Below are 18,822 nucleotides of genomic sequence, written 5' to 3'. Positions count from 1 at the left end.
GCCTATCGCAGAGTGATTGACAGGAAGTGCCTTTGTGAGTGGTGACGAGGGGGTTGTTGGAGAAACGCAGGCGTGCCAGTGCATTTGAACGCTGTTCCAGGGGCGTGCATAAATTAGCCACTGCGATGCCGTACGCAGCCTGAGGTCTCATAGCGTGCGATGAAGGTAGCGATTCCTGAGTAAAGTCTGACCTTGTGCAAGTGTGCATGAGGCAGTCTTGCTAAACGTTACGGATGTGTGTAATGTAAATTAGGCGCCCTTATGTTGTGCTGTGGCGGCATAGCGATCGCAATGGATTAGTGTACTATCGCAGCTGAACTGTGTGCGTAATCGCTATTGCATTCACAGTTGCGATCGGTATGAATCAAGCTCTCAGTCATCACAATTTAACTTTATGTGCTCAAACATGGTTATCATTAAAACCTGGACTGTAAGAAGGCTTTGAGTACCAAGTTTGGGAAAAACTAGTAGAAAGTACAGATGCACCCGCTTACATCGTTGCTGATCACGCTACAAACGTGCGCGTGCATCGCGCCATGCGGCTGCATATGCTATGGTACGCTATAGCACACACTGAGATCGCAAAAATATCCTATGGGGTCGCGGGTGCGTGTAACCATTCGAGGGTGCACGACGCGCGCCATACATGGCGCGATTTGCCTCTCAAGCAGCAAGGATGTAACTAGGCATATCTGTACTGTGTGTGTCTTGTGTTACCTTTCTAATATATTGCCTTTTTTTGTATGAGTAGTTGAGCTCTTTGCTGTGCATGCCGCCTTTGTTTTGCTAGAATAGCGTTTGTCTGACATAAACCAATTAGCACAATTAATAGGTCATTAGGAGCTAAACTGTAATCATTGCAGTTTTCTACCCCTTGCATTACCACTCCAGTCCTTTCAGATGATTTTCCTAAAATACTTTTCCGTTTCCCATATATATGGCTTTAATATGACTGTGAGTGAATATAAGAGACAATCTTAATTACATGTGATAGGTTTGTGTCTGAAGCTTTTTATTGCATTGCTTGGAGTGCATCTATAAATGCACACATCAGACAAATGGATATACCATTTAAAGGATCATTTTGATACATTTGTAGTCACACATGTAATAAAGACAGCGCCTACGTACAGTATAGTGAAAAAAATAATACTATAATAATACTACAGACAAAACCCCGTCCCCCTAAATCCTCGACCATTCCCAGCGCTGGACAGGTAACAGGTAGACCCTGGGATGGGTCATGAAAAGACCCAGTGCTCTATATTGTAAGGCTTTTGCCAGGGTCGTAATGAGGGTTGTGCAACTGGTGTTTCTGCCCAGTGTGCAAGATTAAGTGGGCAGCCCAGAACTACTTGGAAAACACCCTGCTGCACATGTGCATTTCACTTCCCGGGTCAGGAACCCAGAAGTTAAGTCATCGTCTGGTCATCAACGGGTCAGCTATGTATCGCTGAGCCATCCAAGCTAGAAGAGGATAATACATGCCGGCGGACATTCCTTGAGGTAAGTATGCAAAGATGTTCGTTAACTACCACATTATAAACGCGATCATTAAAACACAGATGTGCCCTTTGAGTTGCACCAAGTGGTGTAGCATAGCATTTCCTTTACATTTTGCATCTTATTTGCATCTCATACGCAGCGAAATATCGCTCACGGGGCTTGATTCAGAAGTGCACGCTAGTGAACTGCTGAACGCAGATTCCCGACGTTAAGGAATCTGCACAGGTGCCTGACCCATACTGTACATGTGCAGTATGGGTCCTGCGTGTTTACAGGCAGAGCGGCAGCAGGCTGTCAGTGATTGATAGTCTGCTGCCATTTGTGGGTGGGAGGGGGTGGCGACAGCCTCCGTTTCCACGAAACAGAGGTGTGTCGCCGCTGTTGGGGTGAGGGAAGGGTCCAGGATCTCCGTTGGCTGACGAAGATTTCCTGGCCTCTTTCTCTCATCTGCGGCGGCCGGCTTGCGTGACCCCATGGGTCACTTAGCCGGCCGATGTTCCCGCAGATTATCTGATGCTGCGTTGTACAATGCAGCTCGGATAAGTAATGCATGTAGGCGGCGTGGAGCCCCCTGCTGCATTACCATAATGGCAAGAACGGAATTTCAAAGCTGCTTGCGTGATAGCTTTGCAATTCCGTCCTAAGCTGAATCAGGCCCACAGTGTACTGGAGACTTTGGGCTGCGACTTTAACTGTACAGGAATTTTTTTAAACACATAGAAAGTCGCAGTTGGAGGACACCGGAACTTGCTGCAAGAAAAGCCGCAGCCACTGCATCGTACATGTCTTTAATTGGTATATGTTTATGCCGACCGCTGGCTTCTAGACTACTTAATCACGGTGAGGGTTAAATGACAGACGTCTAAATCTAGGCGCTTGTCATTTTACTGATGCCTGGAGACCGGTGTCTGGCATCCCGTTCGAAGGGATGCCGGGCGCCGGGTGCGGACAGCCACGGGGGGGACTTAGGGTTAGGCACCCCCCGGGAGGTTAGGGTTAGGCTGGGGGGGAGTGTTAGGGTTTGGCACCCCCGGGGGGAGGTTAGGGTTAGGCACCCCCCCGGGGGACTGAGGTTTAGGTGGCGGGGAAGGGGGGTTAGGTTTAGGCACTTAGAGGGGGAATTAGGGTTAGGCACACGGAGGGTGGTTAGGGTTAGGCACCCTAACAGAGGGTAAGGGTAAGGGGGTAAAATTAGGTTCGTTTATACTTACCTGGGGACGCTCGGGATTTTCTCCTCTGTCGGGCTGGGATTTGAAGCATACCGATTCCCTTTATTTACATCTCTCAGTTTTTATTTCTCTCCCATTACAATATTTATAATGTTATATCAAGCAAAAATGTCTGTTATAAAGGTATAATAATACATACATACTCCCCCAATTGTTTTGGTTTATTTGGGGGACAGTGTTGCTTTCACATTGGGCAGAGAATGCATGATTTACTAATGGCTGGGGTGGTTGGGCAGCATGGGCGTAACTACCATAGATGCAATGGGCGCAGCTGCTATGGGGCCCAGAGCTTAGAGGGACCCATCTACCTTGTCAAAGTTACATGTGTTATATACATTTTTTACAATTGGGTGGTACATAAAGGCCCTTACAAACTTTTGCTATGGGGCCTTCTAATACCTAGTTACGCCCCTATTGGGCAGATTGAGGGTAGCTCCAATTTTGATTTAGTATTATTTGGAGTTTGGAGTTTTCTTAAGACTGTAAGAGCCCTTATCTATCAGATTTTAAAAACAATTTCTACATGTCTGATATGGTTGGTGGATCTAATCCTATGTATGTTCTGATTTGGTACAACTCAATCTAGACCTATGGATGTCTTATGATTGTGGATGCTCTAGTGCTGCTATTGCTATGATTAGCTGCAAGTTTAGCCCTCTGGGCATAGAGTATTAGTATAGTAGCAGAATAATCAATAAATCTGCCATCTTTAAAGCAGGTTATGCGCACTTATCGCAGCGTAGCACATTAAAACCATAACCCAGGGGCGTATCTGTAATGGGTGCAGGGTGTGCGGGGCACACAGGCCCCTGGGTCCAGGGGGGCCCCCTGCACCGCACACTCCGCACCCATAGTATTACTTACATCTCCGGAGTCCCGCGTCGGAGCGGGGACCCGCCGCTGTAAAAATGACTGGAAAATGGCCACTGTGGTCATTCTCCCGGTGACCTGCGCATACTCTATAGGCTCTGGGCGCACTCTAGTGCCCAGAGTCTATAACTCCGGCGCTGGCCGCCCACAGCTCAGTGCGCTGCCGGCCGCCGGACTGAGAGGATTGGGCCCATGTCCGGGACTTCACACGGGACCCCTCCTCTCTAGAAACGCCCCTGCCATAGGCACTCATACACCAATTACAATTTCATCATAAAATAACTTAGGATACTGATCTATTCTTAGCCAATATTATGTGGATAGTCTGAATCATAGCTGCAAAATCTTTATAACATTTGTATTTATAATTCATGCAAGGCATACTATGGAAACAATATACATGCATAGAAAGAAGTGTCAGAGCATGCAACAACTCTAAGCTTAGTACGAAACAAAAGAGTTGGAACAGTAGGTGGCGCTGTGCCTTGCTTGTGTCACTGTTGTAATTCTTCTTTGGTGTGTTGTACTTTCTTGTAGAATCTTGTTTGTTACTAAATTTTATGTTAAGAAGTTTTACATATACTGGTTACATATCCCACATTCTTTCCCTGTGTGTTTGATGCTTGAACAACTAAAAAGCCTATTCTGCTTCTGTACTATAGAAACACTGCAATCTTCTTCTCCTTCTTCTCCTTTGTAGTTTCACTCTGTAAAAACAGGCATAAAATATAAACAGTCATCAAACTAAATAAACTCTTGATGTTCAGGAAAAATGCACAAACTGACAGGTAATTTAAGAAGATGAATTTGACGATTACAATTTGTTTTTTTTTCTGAGCTGTGCTTTATGTATGGCAACATTTTTTAGCGAGCTACTGTAAGAAGTTAAGCTCTAGTAACACGGGAGATGAAACTGTGTAGAGAACTGTGCGTAATGTAATAAAAATAATGAAGAAATCTTTATTAGGGCATGTCCGAGCAGTTAATTGTAATTACGCAGCCAAACGATACACTGCACTGCACACGTCTGTGTGAGCAATCAAAATGCTCAGATGTCAGTCTATGCAAAATATTCTGCTACAAAAAAGAATAATTACCATACTGTGCAAGCGATGGCTTTATATGAAGTAATCCTAAAATGAGTTTCCTTTCTGGTAAGTAAATATGCTCACAATTCGCAAAAAAACAAAATCACAATTCCAAAATTATTTGTTGCTTAAAATATTGATGCATTAAATATAACCCGTATTTTGGAATTGGCGAGACCTATTACTGAGGCGCAAAGTTTAACGCGCTGGAGTTATTCACCAGGGACCCTCCGCAAGGACGTATGGACCTAGCTGTGTCCGACACGCAGGTCGCGGCCCTCAGACTAGGTTCCCTAATACAGGTGCTGGCGTGCACTGGATGTAGATTAGTATGATGAAGACGTACAGCGTAGTCAACAAGCCGGGTCAAAACCAAACGGACAAAATGGTACCAGGGAGCAGATGTATTGCAGGTCATTGAGGATAGCCAAGGGCCAAACCAGCATACCAAGCGTAGTACCAGGGAGCAGACAAAGTCAGGTCATGAAGAAGCCAAGGTCAGGAGCGAGCAGTAGAATCACAAACAGGAACGCTGGAGTAAGGTTTTGGAGCCTATATACTCCTTATATAGGAGGAGAGTAGATTTGGCGCCCAAGTGATGTCACCCCCCAGGCGTGCCTGGCCCTTTAAGAGTAATCCTGAGCTGCCCAATAGGAGCTGCAGTCACTCACTGGGGAAAGAGGAAACCTGCCACCGGGACCGCAAAACAGCGTATCCTGGGCGGCTGCAGCACATAGAGCCTGCTAGATGTTGTAGCAGCGGGCATCGGGAGCCACCCGCCCACTTCCCTGTAGACCACCAGGTAAGAAGCTGCCACTATCCGGCACCCTCTCCTCTAGGGGTGGTCACTGAACAAATGGCTTGTTAGGGAACCTCTGGTGGAACTTCTGAAGAAGTTGGGGTGCATGAATATCCGCAGCATTCTTCAGGACCATATCCTTTCTAGTCCACAAGGAATTTGACTGTACTTCGAGAAACTCTGGAGTCCAGAATATGCCTTACCTCGTAATCCTACTGATAATCTTCTGAAATAGCTGAAGGAGGGTCACAGGGCCTCGAAAATTGATTCATAACCAGCGGTTTCAAGAGAGAGATGTAAAAGGCATTCGGAATCTTAAGCGTGCCAGGGAGCTTTAGGCGATGTGCCACCGGGTTTATCACTTGGAGAATCTGGAATAGCACAATGAATCTGGGGGCAAACTTCATTGTAGGCACCTTCAGTCGCAGATGTTTAGTTGACAGCCAAACTCTGTCACCAGCACAAAGTAAAGGAACCCTCTTTCTTCTCCGGTCCACAAACACCTTATACCTTGAAGATGCTCTGAACAAGTTCTTCTTTCCTTTCTCTCTAGATTTTGAGATTTTGAGGAATCGTTTATCCATATCATAGATGACTGGAAGTAATACCGACCCAAGGGCTGGCAATTCCAGTAACACAGGGTGCAACCCTTACTGGATAAAGAGTGGAGAGTGACCCGCTGTCTCATAAAACAAATTGTTGTGAGCGAATTCAGCCTATGGCAGCAAAGAAACACAATCGTCCTGATTAGCTGACACATACATTCAAATGAATTTTTCCAAATCCTGATATACCTGCTCCGTCTGATCGTTACTCTGGGGATTGTAGGTTGATGAAAAACTCAGGGGAACCCCAAAACGTTTACATAGTACCTTCCAGAATTTAGAGGTAAACTGCACTCCACGGTCCGAGACAAAGACACTCATTCAGAGGCAGTCGGAGGATGCAAGCGGACGCTCAGAAACTGGGCGGCCGCTTGCATCCTGACCGGCCACCTCTGTTTCGGTCGTTAGGCTGTGGGTTTACACCCACAGCTCTAACGACCGCTAGGATGATGGTCGCGATGGTCATAGACCATCGCGACCATCTGGGCTTACGATGAGACCCTAGGGTAGGATCTCACTTGTCGTAAGCCCCGGAGAGCTTCTGGCTCTGTCAGAGCCGGAAGCTCTCCACTGACATCACTAGTGATGTAAGTGGGGCCTCCCCCAAATGGCAGGCGTTCCCATGGGAACGCCTCCATTTGGGCTGCCGCCCCCCCGGCCCGCCTTCCAAACGGGGCGAGCTGTCAATCAATATCGACAGCTCGCCCCCTTTGGAAAGAGACCCGCTACGACCGGCGCTGTCGGTCGTAACGGGTCTCACGCATGCGCACGAAGGAGCCGGCTCCCTCGTGTGCATGCGCACTGGACAAACATCGAGGCGGCCGTGCGGTCGTAGACCGTACGGCCGCCTCTGAATGAAGCCCAATGTCTTTAGGGAACCTGTGCAAACTAAAAATCTCCCTTATAAATGCCTCTGCTAGCTTTTAATGGAATGAAGTGAGCGGCTTGGAAAACCTGTCCACTACCACCCAGTTGGTATTGAAGCCTTGGCATAATGACAGATTGGTGACAAAGTACACTGCGCTACGGACAAGGATGCAGCTGGGCATATCTCTACATGCTCACTATGACTCACTGTGTCCTTAGAGAAGATCGGGATATCGTCCAGATACACCACGACATACTTGTATAGCAGATCTCGAAAGATGTTGTTCATGTAATTTTGGAGAACAGCAGGTGCGTTGCTTAACCCAATTTTGAAGGCCGTCTTTCACTCATCCCCCTCTCCGATCCTGATTAAGTTATAGGCCCCACGGAGATCTAACTTGGAAAAAAACCTTTGCTCCTTTTATGCGATCAAAAAGTTCAGAGATTAGTGGTAGCGGATATCGATCTTTAACAGTGATGGCTTTCAAGCCCCGATAATCAATACATGCTCTCAATCCTCCATCTTTCTTCTTAACAAAAATAACCCTGCTCCCGCGGATGATTTAGACTTTCTGATGAATCTTCGCTCAAGGTTCTCTTTGATGTATTCGGGCACCGCTTGAACCTCAGGAAGCTAGAGAGGAAACACTCTCCCGTGGGGAGGCATTTTTGCCGGTAGTAAATCTGTAGCGCAGTCCCACTCCCGATGAGCTGGAAACGTCTCTGTGGCTTTTTTTTTTACTGAATACATTCTTGGTATGAAGGACTGGTATGGGGCTGGAAGAGGATTATCTGGGGAGATGACCAAACTCCGGATGACATGATGTGAAGGTTTAATAGACGGCAAGCATGACGGGACCCCCACGATAGGATTTGAGGTTCACTCCAATCCTCCAATCTAATGTAGGAGTGTGCTTGACGGGAGTATATTAAACGAAACGAACTCCTTATGAAGGGCAGTGACATGCATGGTGACCTCTGAAGTCCTAGAGTAGATGGTAGCCGTAGGACCCGTTCTGCACATGTGCAGAGTGGGATGGTGATCCCAGGCTGCGACCTCGGATGCAGCGCTGGGATCACAGGTGCAGCAAGGAGGTGTCTGTTTCCTACAGACACCTACTGCTGCATTTGCATTTGAGATAGGCGGAATTGCACAGCCGCTTGTGTGCAGCTCTGCAATTTCGTCTATCGCTGAATCAGGACCTAAGCCTTGGAGAGAGATAAAGTGGATGGCGATAAAGTACCAACCAATCAGCTCCTAAATGACATTTTTTCAAACTCAGGGCTCCCTTTAATAACGAGTTTTACTTTTTACGCAATATAGCGCCGCCACTCGACATGCTATTTACATTTTTTACCTTGTATTTACAGTATCACTAACATGCTCGATGGCGAGCGGTGGTGTTAGTGAAGCAGGCAGAGATGCTTTCCTGTGCATGTGGATGCTGCCAAATGAATAGGACAGGACAGACTCCGGAGAGCTGGACAGAGTGGGTGGAGAGCAGGAAAGAGGGGGCAGAGAGTAGGAGGCGGGGAATCAGAGGAAAGGGGCGGAGAGTGGGAGGGAAGGGGTGGAGAAGAGCTGCAGCAGTGCATTGTGGGAAAGGACCTGCGTGCTCCAGCCTCCCCATAGGGTCTTTAGCGCTTGTCAGCGCTAAATTAAAGCAACAAAGACCTGGAGAATGTTTATAAGCAGAGCGAGCGGTAAGATTGTTAAATACCAACCTAATGCATGTTACATGGGCAGAAGTAACCTGACTAGCACAGCTGTCTCCAATTAGTAAAACAGCACAATCAGGGTTGATACTGTAGATAGCAGCAGCACTTTTTAAAATTACTAACGAGTGATAATAACCTTATCACTCATTATTAAATGGAGCCCACAGCCTGTAAAGTGACAGTTAGGAACTGATTGGTTGGTACTTTATCTACATCCACTTTATCTCTCTCCAAGGCTTAGTACATAGGGCCTGAAAAACAGACAAATCTCAGGTGCGCAACTCCAAATTATTAATAATATATAAATGCAATACAATTTTGCAATCAATAGAGGTTTTTAGCATAATCTTGGCCAAGGTCATGGGCCTACCCACCATATCCAGGTAACCTCTGTAGGGTAGGTAGGGTAGGTTTAACATACTATGATTCAAATCCAGAGAGCAGGACACCCCAAACTAGCCCAGCTAAGCTGCCCCAGGGCACCGCCATAGTAAGAAAAGTGCAGTGTGAAAGATAGTTAGGAGCAGCTGCTGCTGCATATAAAGAATGAAAAAAAATGCAAAAAAAAAAAAATGCAAAAAAAAAAGTGAGGTACATATATAATAAACAAACAGTGAAGGGTTAAAATGTGTCATAAAAGAAAAATGTGTTATAATGCGGTGCCCTGAAACAGATCAACAAAGGCAATCCAGGGGGCCCCATGCCCCAAAAATTAACCAAAGTTGCACTACAGTATATAAAACTTGTAGGACTTACCTAGAATTGTGCCTAATACCAGTGTGCATATTCATTACAAAACTCCATGCTTTTAAACCAATAAGGTAGGGGTGCTAATCCAGACTGAGGGCGTCTCCTTTCCCTCAGGTGTGCAATAAAGCACATTAAATGGAGTTTTATATACTGTAGTGCAACTTTGGTTCATTTTTGGGGCATGGGGCCCCCTGGATTGCCTTTGTTGATCTGTTTCAGGGCACCGCATTATAACACATTTTTCTTTTATGACACATTTTAACCCTTCACTGTTTGTTTATTATATATGTACCTCACTTTTTTTTCATTCTTTACATGCAGCAGTAGCTGCTCCTAACTATCTTTCACACTGCACTTTTCTTACTATGGTGGTGACCTGGGGCAGCTTAGCTGGGCTAGTTTGGGGTGTCCTGCACTCTGGATTTGAATCGTTGTATGTTAGGGACCTACCCTACAGAGGTTACCTGGATATGGTGGGTAGGCCCATGACCTTGGCCAAGATTATGCTAAAAACCTCTATTGATTGCAAAATTGTATTGCATTTATATATTATTAATAATTTGGAGTTGTGCACCTGAGATTTGTCTGTTTTTGTGCCTACAATTAGTCTCATCAGGTAGCACCTCCCATTATATATATTCAGGGTGTGCAGTCCAGAAACCTTCCCATATACTACATAGGGCCTGATTCAGATCCGCTCGCAAGCGGGTCAATGGCCGGGCAGTATAGCGAGTGAATTTTCACTCGCTGCGGGACTCACTACAAGACGGGGCGGCTGTTGATTGTGATTGACAGCTCGCCCCATTTTGTAGGCGTGCAGTGGGGCTGGCTGGACAAACAGAGTCATTCCTGAAGGAACGCCTGCCATTTGTGGGTGGCCCTACTGACATCACCAGTGATGTCTGTAGTGAACTTCCTGCTCTAATAGAGCAGGAAGTTCACTGGGGCTTGCGGTGAACGAGACCCTACCACGAGGGTCTCGTCGCAAGCCTGATGGTCGCGATAATCGCGTCCATCGCCAGGCCGCCCGCTAAAGCTGTGGGTGGTCACTCACAGCTTATCAAGCGGCCTGGAGGCGGGGGGGGGGGGGTAAAAAAAAACAAAAAACGCCCTGATTCAGAACGAGCGCTCACAAAGAGCGTCTGGCTCTGAATCATGGCCATAGACCCCTATATCTTAATCCCTTGATTGCTATGGACGAGTCTGACTCATCCTCAGCATATAATGTAAAAATGCATAAGGCGAATCCCAATCGTCTTTAGCACTCAAGCACTTTAAAAAAGTGAAAGACTTAACTAACCCCATTGGTAATTACTACGGATGGGGAGTGTGGGAGGAGGCTGGGATGTAGTTACATCATTCCATTGACTCTTGATGATGTCAGAATGGTGCAGGGCTCACCCTTGACTACAGGAGAACTAATATGCAGAGGATGGAGGGGTCGACTGAAAATCCCCTTTGCAGGAAACCATGCTCGGTTTATTAGACTATTTCTATGATGATCTGGTGGAATTATATATATATATAACTCTCATGTGAAAGCAGAGCCATACGATCCATTAGCATACACATACAGGGCTGTCTTAACAGCAGTGTGGGCCCTGGGCAAAGCAATGCAATGAGGCCCCTACCCACCCATTCACGGGAAAAAAATGTAAATGGTGAATAAAATTAAACTTTTAGATTTAGTAGTACTTTCAACAAATCAGTTTAAATATAAAAAAAAAAATGTTAAATAATTGGCAAACCATATAGTATGAAATAATTATTTAATATATATTATATATATCCCAAAAATTATACAGGTATTGTGAAAGGCGGCACTTACAGGTCTTGTTTGATGCGGTGGGTGGTGGAAACACTTACTAGACACACATCATGCAGTTATCAATGTTTCAGTTTAATAACTGGATAACAGTATAAAACACAGGCGCTGGAGCGCTCGTGGTTGCTCCTGGTAACTAGAGGAGTGGAGTTGCAGTCAAATCATGTACCTGCAATTTTTTGTCCCCACAAGTAAATAAATATACAACTGCAGCTGTAGCACTGGAGATAGGCTGCCATGTATGAGCAGTCATCTCTATCACACCACTACCCCGGGGCTAATTGCTGCAATTATATCAAATAACTATGATTCAAATCCAGAGAGCAGGACACCCCAAACTAGCCCAGCTAAGCTGCCCCAGGGCACCGCCATAGTAAGAAAAGTGCAGTGTGAAAGATAGTTAGGAGCAGCTGCTGCTGCATATAAAGAATGAAAAAAAATGCAAAAAAAAAAAAATGCAAAAAAAAAAGTGAGGTACATATATAATAAACAAACAGTGAAGGGTTAAAATGTGTCATAAAAGAAAAATGTGTTATAATGCGGTGCCCTGAAACAGATCAACAAAGGCAATCCAGGGGGCCCCATGCCCCAAAAATTAACCAAAGTTGCACTACAGTATATAAAACTTGTAGGACTTACCTAGAATTGTGCCTAATACCAGTGTGCATATTCATTACAAAACTCCATGCTTTTAAACCAATAAGGTAGGGGTGCTAATCCAGACTGAGGGCGTCTCCTTTCCCTCAGGTGTGCAATAAAGCACATTAAATGGAGTTTTATATACTGTAGTGCAACTTTGGTTCATTTTTGGGGCATGGGGCCCCCTGGATTGCCTTTGTTGATCTGTTTCAGGGCACCGCATTATAACACATTTTTCTTTTATGACACATTTTAACCCTTCACTGTTTGTTTATTATATATGTACCTCACTTTTTTTTCATTCTTTACATGCAGCAGTAGCTGCTCCTAACTATCTTTCACACTGCACTTTTCTTACTATGGTGGTGACCTGGGGCAGCTTAGCTGGGCTAGTTTGGGGTGTCCTGCACTCTGGATTTGAATCGTTGTATGTTAGGGACCTACCCTACAGAGGTTACCTGGATATGGTGGGTAGGCCCATGACCTTGGCCAAGATTATGCTAAAAACCTCTATTGATTGCAAAATTGTATTGCATTTATATATTATTAATAATTTGGAGTTGTGCACCTGAGATTTGTCTGTTTTTGTGCCTACAATTAGTCTCATCAGGTAGCACCTCCCATTATATATATTCAGGGTGTGCAGTCCAGAAACCTTCCCATATACTACATAGGGCCTGATTCAGATCCGCTCGCAAGCGGGTCAATGGCCGGGCAGTATAGCGAGTGAATTTTCACTCGCTGCGGGACTCACTACAAGACGGGGCGGCTGTTGATTGTGATTGACAGCTCGCCCCATTTTGTAGGCGTGCAGTGGGGCTGGCTGGACAAACAGAGTCATTCCTGAAGGAACGCCTGCCATTTGTGGGTGGCCCTACTGACATCACCAGTGATGTCTGTAGTGAACTTCCTGCTCTAATAGAGCAGGAAGTTCACTGGGGCTTGCGGTGAACGAGACCCTACCACGAGGGTCTCGTCGCAAGCCTGATGGTCGCGATAATTGCGTCCATCGCCAGGCCGCCCGCTAAAGCTGTGGGTGGTCACCCACAGCTTATCAAGCGGCCTGGAGGCGGGGGGGGGGGTAAAAAAAAACAAAAAACGCCCTGATTCAGAACGAGCGCTCACAAAGAGCGTCTGGCTCTGAATCATGGCCATAGACCCCTATATCTTAATCCCTTGATTGCTATGGACGAGTCTGACTCATCCTCAGCATATAATGTAAAAATGCATAAGGCGAATCCCAATCGTCTTTAGCACTCAAGCACTTTAAAAAAGTGAAAGACTTAACTAACCCCATTGGTAATTACTACGGATGGGGAGTGTGGGAGGAGGCTGGGATGTAGTTACATCATTCCATTGACTCGTGATGATGTCAGAATGGTGCAGGGCTCAACCTTGACTACAGGAGAACTAATATGCAGAGGATGGAGGGGTCGACTGAAAATCCCCTTTGCAGGAAACCATGCTCGGTTTATTAGACTATTTCTATGATGATCTGGTGGAATTATATATATATATAACTCTCATGTGAAAGCAGAGCCATACGATCCATTAGCATACACATACAGGGCTGTCTTAACAGCAGTGTGGGCCCTGGGCAAAGCAATGCAATGAGGCCCCTACCCACCCATTCACGGGAAAAAAATGTAAATGGTGAATAAAATTAAACTTTTAGATTTAGTAGTACTTTCAACAAATCAGTTTAAATATAAAAAAAAAAATGTTAAATAATTGGCAAACCATATAGTATGAAATAATTATTTAATATATATTATATATATCCCAAAAATTATACAGGTATTGTGAAAGGCGGCACTTACAGGTCTTGTTTGATGCGGTGGGTGGTGGAAACACTTACTAGACACACATCATGCAGTTATCAATGTTTCAGTTTAATAACTGGATAACAGTATAAAACACAGGCGCTGGAGCGCTCGTGGTTGCTCCTGGTAACTAGAGGAGTGGAGTTGCAGTCAAATCATGTACCTGCAATTTTTTGTCCCCACAAGTAAATAAATATACAACTGCAGCTGTAGCACTGGAGATAGGCTGCCATGTATGAGCAGTCATCTCTATCACACCACTACCCCGGGGCTAATTGCTGCAATTATATCAAATAACTGCACAATACTGTCATTCTAACTGGACAAAATATCACTATGACGGGTCTTATTGCTGCAATAATACCATATGGTATGGTGTTATATGATATGGTATTATAGCATATCATAGTATGGTATTATACCATATCATAGTATAATATGGTATTATTGCAGAAATAAGCCCCGTCATAGTGAGATTTTGTCCAGTTATAATTATAGGATTGCGCAGTGATTGGATTCATGCTGCGCAGCTCAGCCCTTACCTGGTGCGCCTGTGGCCAGGCTGGGAGTAGCCGGGACCGAGGCAGTGGCTGGCAGAGACGTTGACGACGGGTCCTCCGGTCTGGGACTCGAGTCTAAGCGGCAGGCGGCAGCTGCTGAGCGGCACACACAGCAGCAGCCAGCAGCAGCTCTTAAGGAAAGTCCATGCCCATACTGCCTGGCCAGGGCGGAGCTGCTGCTGCTCGCGCATCAACCAGTCAGCAGTCGGGACTGAAGACGAGGTGAGTGCTCATCAACGTCAACCACGCTCGTTGGGTGGGGGGGTACTCGTCATCGGGGGGTGGGGAGATCGGAATACAGTGCGCTGGTGGCCGGCTTTTAAAAGTATCAAAAATGTACCAACTGCCCGGCGGTTGCAGGGGGGTGGGTTGGGGGGCCCCTGGAAGCTTCGGGCCCTTGGGCAACTGCCCAACAAGCCCAATTGAAGAGATGACCCTGTACACATAGCCTTTTGTCAGTGACTCCCAAAAGGCAGCATGGGTTGAAGGCTAAAGAACTGGTTTTAAAATGTTGACTGTATTGTTAGAATTAGTCAAACCCAAGGTCTCAATCTGCAATTGAGGATCTGACCTTTTGCCACCCAACAGATATACATTATGTCTCTGTTTTATGCTGTCCACTCCTCCGGGCCCGCTCTCGCTCTGCACTATGGGATGGGAGAGACGTCATAACGTCTCTCCCATCACCCGCTGCGGGGGGGGAGCCGAAGGCGGAGCTCATGAGTGAGCTCCAGCCGACTCCCTCCGTGGAAGCAGCACCCAATGAGAGTCTGTCTGACTCTCATTGGCTGGCTGTTATAACAAACAGCCAGCCAATGTTACTGTGTAGGGCAGACCGCTCTCACTGCGGTCTGCCCTACACTTGTGGGGCCCGGGGGACTAGCAGGGCTAGTTCTAGCCCCTGGGGTAGTCCACCCATTGGCTGCTGGTGGCACTGCCAGACGGCGCCCCCCTTTTGGCCGGCGCCACTGGCGAGTGCCATCCTGGCCAATGGGTAGATACGCCCCTGCTGTCTAATACAAAGTGAATCCAATGGCTGCATTGAAGATACACAATAATTATTCAGTATAACTCACCAGCTGTAGATGTAGGAGAGCTCTGGTGAAGCTGCATCTGCAGCAGGATTTGTCCATCAGAATAGCCGAGCACAAGGCTCGAGCTGGCAGTGTACATCACCGAATGAAGGTATAGAAAGAGTGCTACAGTACTTATAATGTATATTCAGCAAATATCAGTGGCTGGGATATCTGTATATTTACTCTGCAGCGGCAGCTGAACTCACCGGCAAGGGTACTCGAAGTGTGCTGGTAAAACCTAGGTCAGGAATCGGTGGTTGTTTTCAGGGCTGCTATCAGAAATTGTGGGTCAGATAGCTACTTGTGTAAGATGTTTGACTACCATGTGATAGGTTTGAGTCCCGGGTATGACAGAATTTTGAAATGTGTGTTAAATAAAAGAGAATTTGCCGAAGGTGTTAGGAAGGTGGCCAGATAGAGGGAGGAGTCAGCCAGGGAGAAAATACAGATGGCCAGGAGATGCCGGGGATAAAAGAAGAGGAAGCTACAAGTGAGAATGATTATAAATTAAAAATTGACAGGCCCGAAGAGCGCCCCCTGCCCTGCTGTGCCGTGGCACGTCGCATCACCCTACTTTCGGCCCTGCATGTGGGTCAGCGATGTGAAAGCTATATATCATGCAGCACAGCTGCTGCAATATATTTGTGAAAGAGACGTCTTTCACAGATGGTATGCAGTCGGGAAGCCGGCGGACGTAATCCCGACAGAGGGCTTCCCGACTGCTTTATCCCAGCGAGGGCTAAATGACAGGCCTCCAAATATAGACGCCTGACATTTTACCGACGCCGGGAGACCGGCGCCCGGCATCCCGTTCGAAGTGATGGAGGCGCTGAGCGTGGACAGCCGCGCGCGGGGGGGTTAGGTTTAGGGCTCCCGGGGGGGACTTAGGGTTAGGCACCTCCCTGTGAGGTTAGGGTTACGCTAGGGGAAGGGAGGGTTAGGGGGGGAGGTTAGGTTAGTAAATACTTACCTGGGGACGATCAGGATTTTCATCCATGTCGGGCAGCCACTGTCGGGATTTGAATCCGTCCGGCGGTAATTCATACCAATTCCTTCACAGATATATTGTGTACACACCGTCAGATGGACTGAATGCTATATCTCCTAGTGTGTACCCAGTGTTAGTTTGCCTTCTATGGCCTGTTTTTGAGTTACAAACTAGATTAATTTTAGTCTATGCATGAACAAAGAGTAGGTGATGTGTGGTGTAGGTCACAGTTCCAAGGTATTCATAAGTATCCCTAGAGTTAAAGTAGTGGTTGTCCATCTCATGATGGAGTGAGGGATCTTAGTCCATGATTACCACTAGTCCTCGGTCTTTACAGGTAGTGGACAGTGCCCTTGTGCGTAATACCCCTTTTCCATTGTGGAAAAAAAACCTGGGTTATTTCCGTGTCAACCTGGGTCACGGCTCAGTGGAAAAGGCTCCTGGGAAAAAATACCGGGTCTACTCACCCAGCATTTTTTAACGTATCTCGAGCAGGGTTTTACGCGGGTAAGACTCAGTGTAAATGGGTAACCCGGGTCATCCGACCCGAGACCCGTTTACAGCATGGTGATTGGGTGAAATTGGAAGGACCGTACAGGGAGGGAGAGAGTACAGTCTCCCCGTATGGTCCAGTGAACCGTTCCGGTTTTTACACAATCCCCGCTTGATACGGGGAGGCTGTAACATCAGACTCCCTCCCGGAAGGACCCCCCTCCGCAGGTCACCGGTCCGTTCTGGTCTGACTTTCAGGAGAGAGCTGGAGTGGCGATGATGTAATCTCCAAACGGCGGAACTGCACCTGTGTGCAGTGTGAATGGTAGCCGACCAGGGAATATTCTAGGTCGGTGCTGCAGTGAGAACGGGGTAAGTCCCGGGTCTGACCCTGCTTAGAACAGTGGCCCTGATTCAGAGCTTGACGCTCTTTCACAGCACTCGCTCTGAATCAGGGCGGCAATTTTTTTTCTGTGAGCCGGCCTCCTGGCTGCTCGCTAAGCTGTGGGTGACCATCCACAGCTTTTGCGAGCGGCCAGGGGCTTGCGACGAGACCCTTGTGGTAGGGTCTCGTACATCGCAAGCCCCAGTGAGCTTCCGGCTCTAATAGAGCCGGAAGCTCACTACTGAGTCCGCCCCCAAACGGCAGGCGTTCCTTCGAGAAGGCCTCCGTTTGGCCAGCCACCCCCCCTGCCTGCCTCCAAAACGGAGTGAGCTGTCAATCAAAATCGACAGCCGCCCCCTTTTGGTGCGAGACCCGTAGCGACGGAGCGGCCGTTGCTGGCCGGGTCTCACACATGCGCACACCAGAGCCGGCTCCGGCATGCGCAGTGAGGGACCATCGACCCGCTTTCAAACACTGTGCGCTCGCAAGCGGGTCTGAATCAGGCCCAGTGTTCCAAATCCCAGGTTCAGACCCGGGATTTAGGTGGAAAAGCGTTGTTAGTATGAATTGCAACTGGAGGTGGGAATGATCATTTTTGTCATTTGGTATGAGTTTTACATTAACAACCTGGTTTATATCTGTTTTGCTTCTTCAGTGATCCTTCAGTGAGCTACCATTCTCTGCTGCTGTTTAATTATTATATTATTATGTGTTATTATTGTGGATGTCATTTTTATGTTTTCTTTTGTCTTTTACTTTTTTTCAGTGATAGAAATAAAACAGTTGTGGTCAGTCCACTTCAACATCACAGAGTAGACATTTCTGTCTCTATATTTGTGTGTAGTATAAGCGTATATTACTTTATTCACATGCATGATAATGCAGAGTGTTATATGTGTTTTTTTTTTAATTATACATCTTCTCCTATATTTGTTAATACTAAAAATATTCTTCAATAGTAAATGAACCTGAATTTTAGCTTAGAATGTGACATTGCCTGTTGTCGTGTCCACATTAAACAAATGGGTCATTTCTGTGTTTTTGTCTGTTCACCAGGAACAGGACCTTGCGGAAAGTCCTATTTTCAACCTCAACGAGCAGGATGTGGTATGTTGCTGCTTTGTATAGAATCATGCAGACGCAGTAGTTTAGATATTGTGAAGTCAAGGCTTCAAAAATATGATATGATCATGCAATGTTTAGTTGCTTAGTAACTTGAATACCTGTATTGTGCTTTTAAGTGAGTTCCGTAGTGTGCGATAGTGGTGGGGAGATGGCTTTTGCAGTCATAGCATTTTGTGCCACCTCTTATCAGAGGACGGGTGCAACCCACCCCCCTCATGCCAGCGCAGGTGCACTGTGCCAGAGTCTACTGAATATGCGCAATATCTCTGGAATATTGGTGCCGGAACCATTTCTCTCGGTTATTTCTTTAGTAAATATTTTGCGCCAGCCACATGGTAAGTCATTTTAATGGGTGCAGGGCATGTCCCATTTCTGTTCTGGGGCCCATGTGTACTGCACACCCTGCCTGCCCCATTATAAATATGACAACGCCTTGATTCCATTAAACTTGGCAATTTATAAACCAGTTGTAGTTT

General features: G+C 46.5%; 1 protein-coding gene and 1 long non-coding RNA gene across 2 annotated transcripts in view; one reads left to right on the top strand and one right to left on the bottom strand.

The window, feature by feature from the left end:
* The window catches only part of SAMSN1 (SAM domain, SH3 domain and nuclear localization signals 1), a 150,472-nt gene that overhangs the window by 4,090 nt on the left and 127,560 nt on the right, over positions 1–18,822 (top strand). Inside the window, exon 3 of the mRNA XM_088442755.1 lies at positions 18,278–18,328. Coding sequence (XP_088298881.1) covers positions 18,278–18,328 — 51 coding nt within the window. The remainder of the gene's footprint in view (positions 1–18,277; positions 18,329–18,822) is intronic.
* The window catches only part of LOC148510570 (uncharacterized), an 83,248-nt gene continuing 68,499 nt past the window's right edge, over positions 4,074–18,822 (bottom strand). Inside the window, exon 3 of the long non-coding RNA XR_015869407.1 lies at positions 4,074–4,312. This is a non-coding gene — a long non-coding RNA (uncharacterized LOC148510570). The remainder of the gene's footprint in view (positions 4,313–18,822) is intronic.

The sequence above is a fragment of the Taudactylus pleione genome, unplaced genomic scaffold, assembly GCF_031769625.1.
Source record: "Taudactylus pleione unplaced genomic scaffold, aTauple2 ptg000316l, whole genome shotgun sequence".
Classification (NCBI taxonomy): domain Eukaryota; kingdom Metazoa; phylum Chordata; class Amphibia; order Anura; family Myobatrachidae; genus Taudactylus; species Taudactylus pleione.
The sequence above is the reverse complement of the archived record's forward strand: the minus strand, read 5'-3'. Positions and strand labels throughout refer to the sequence as shown.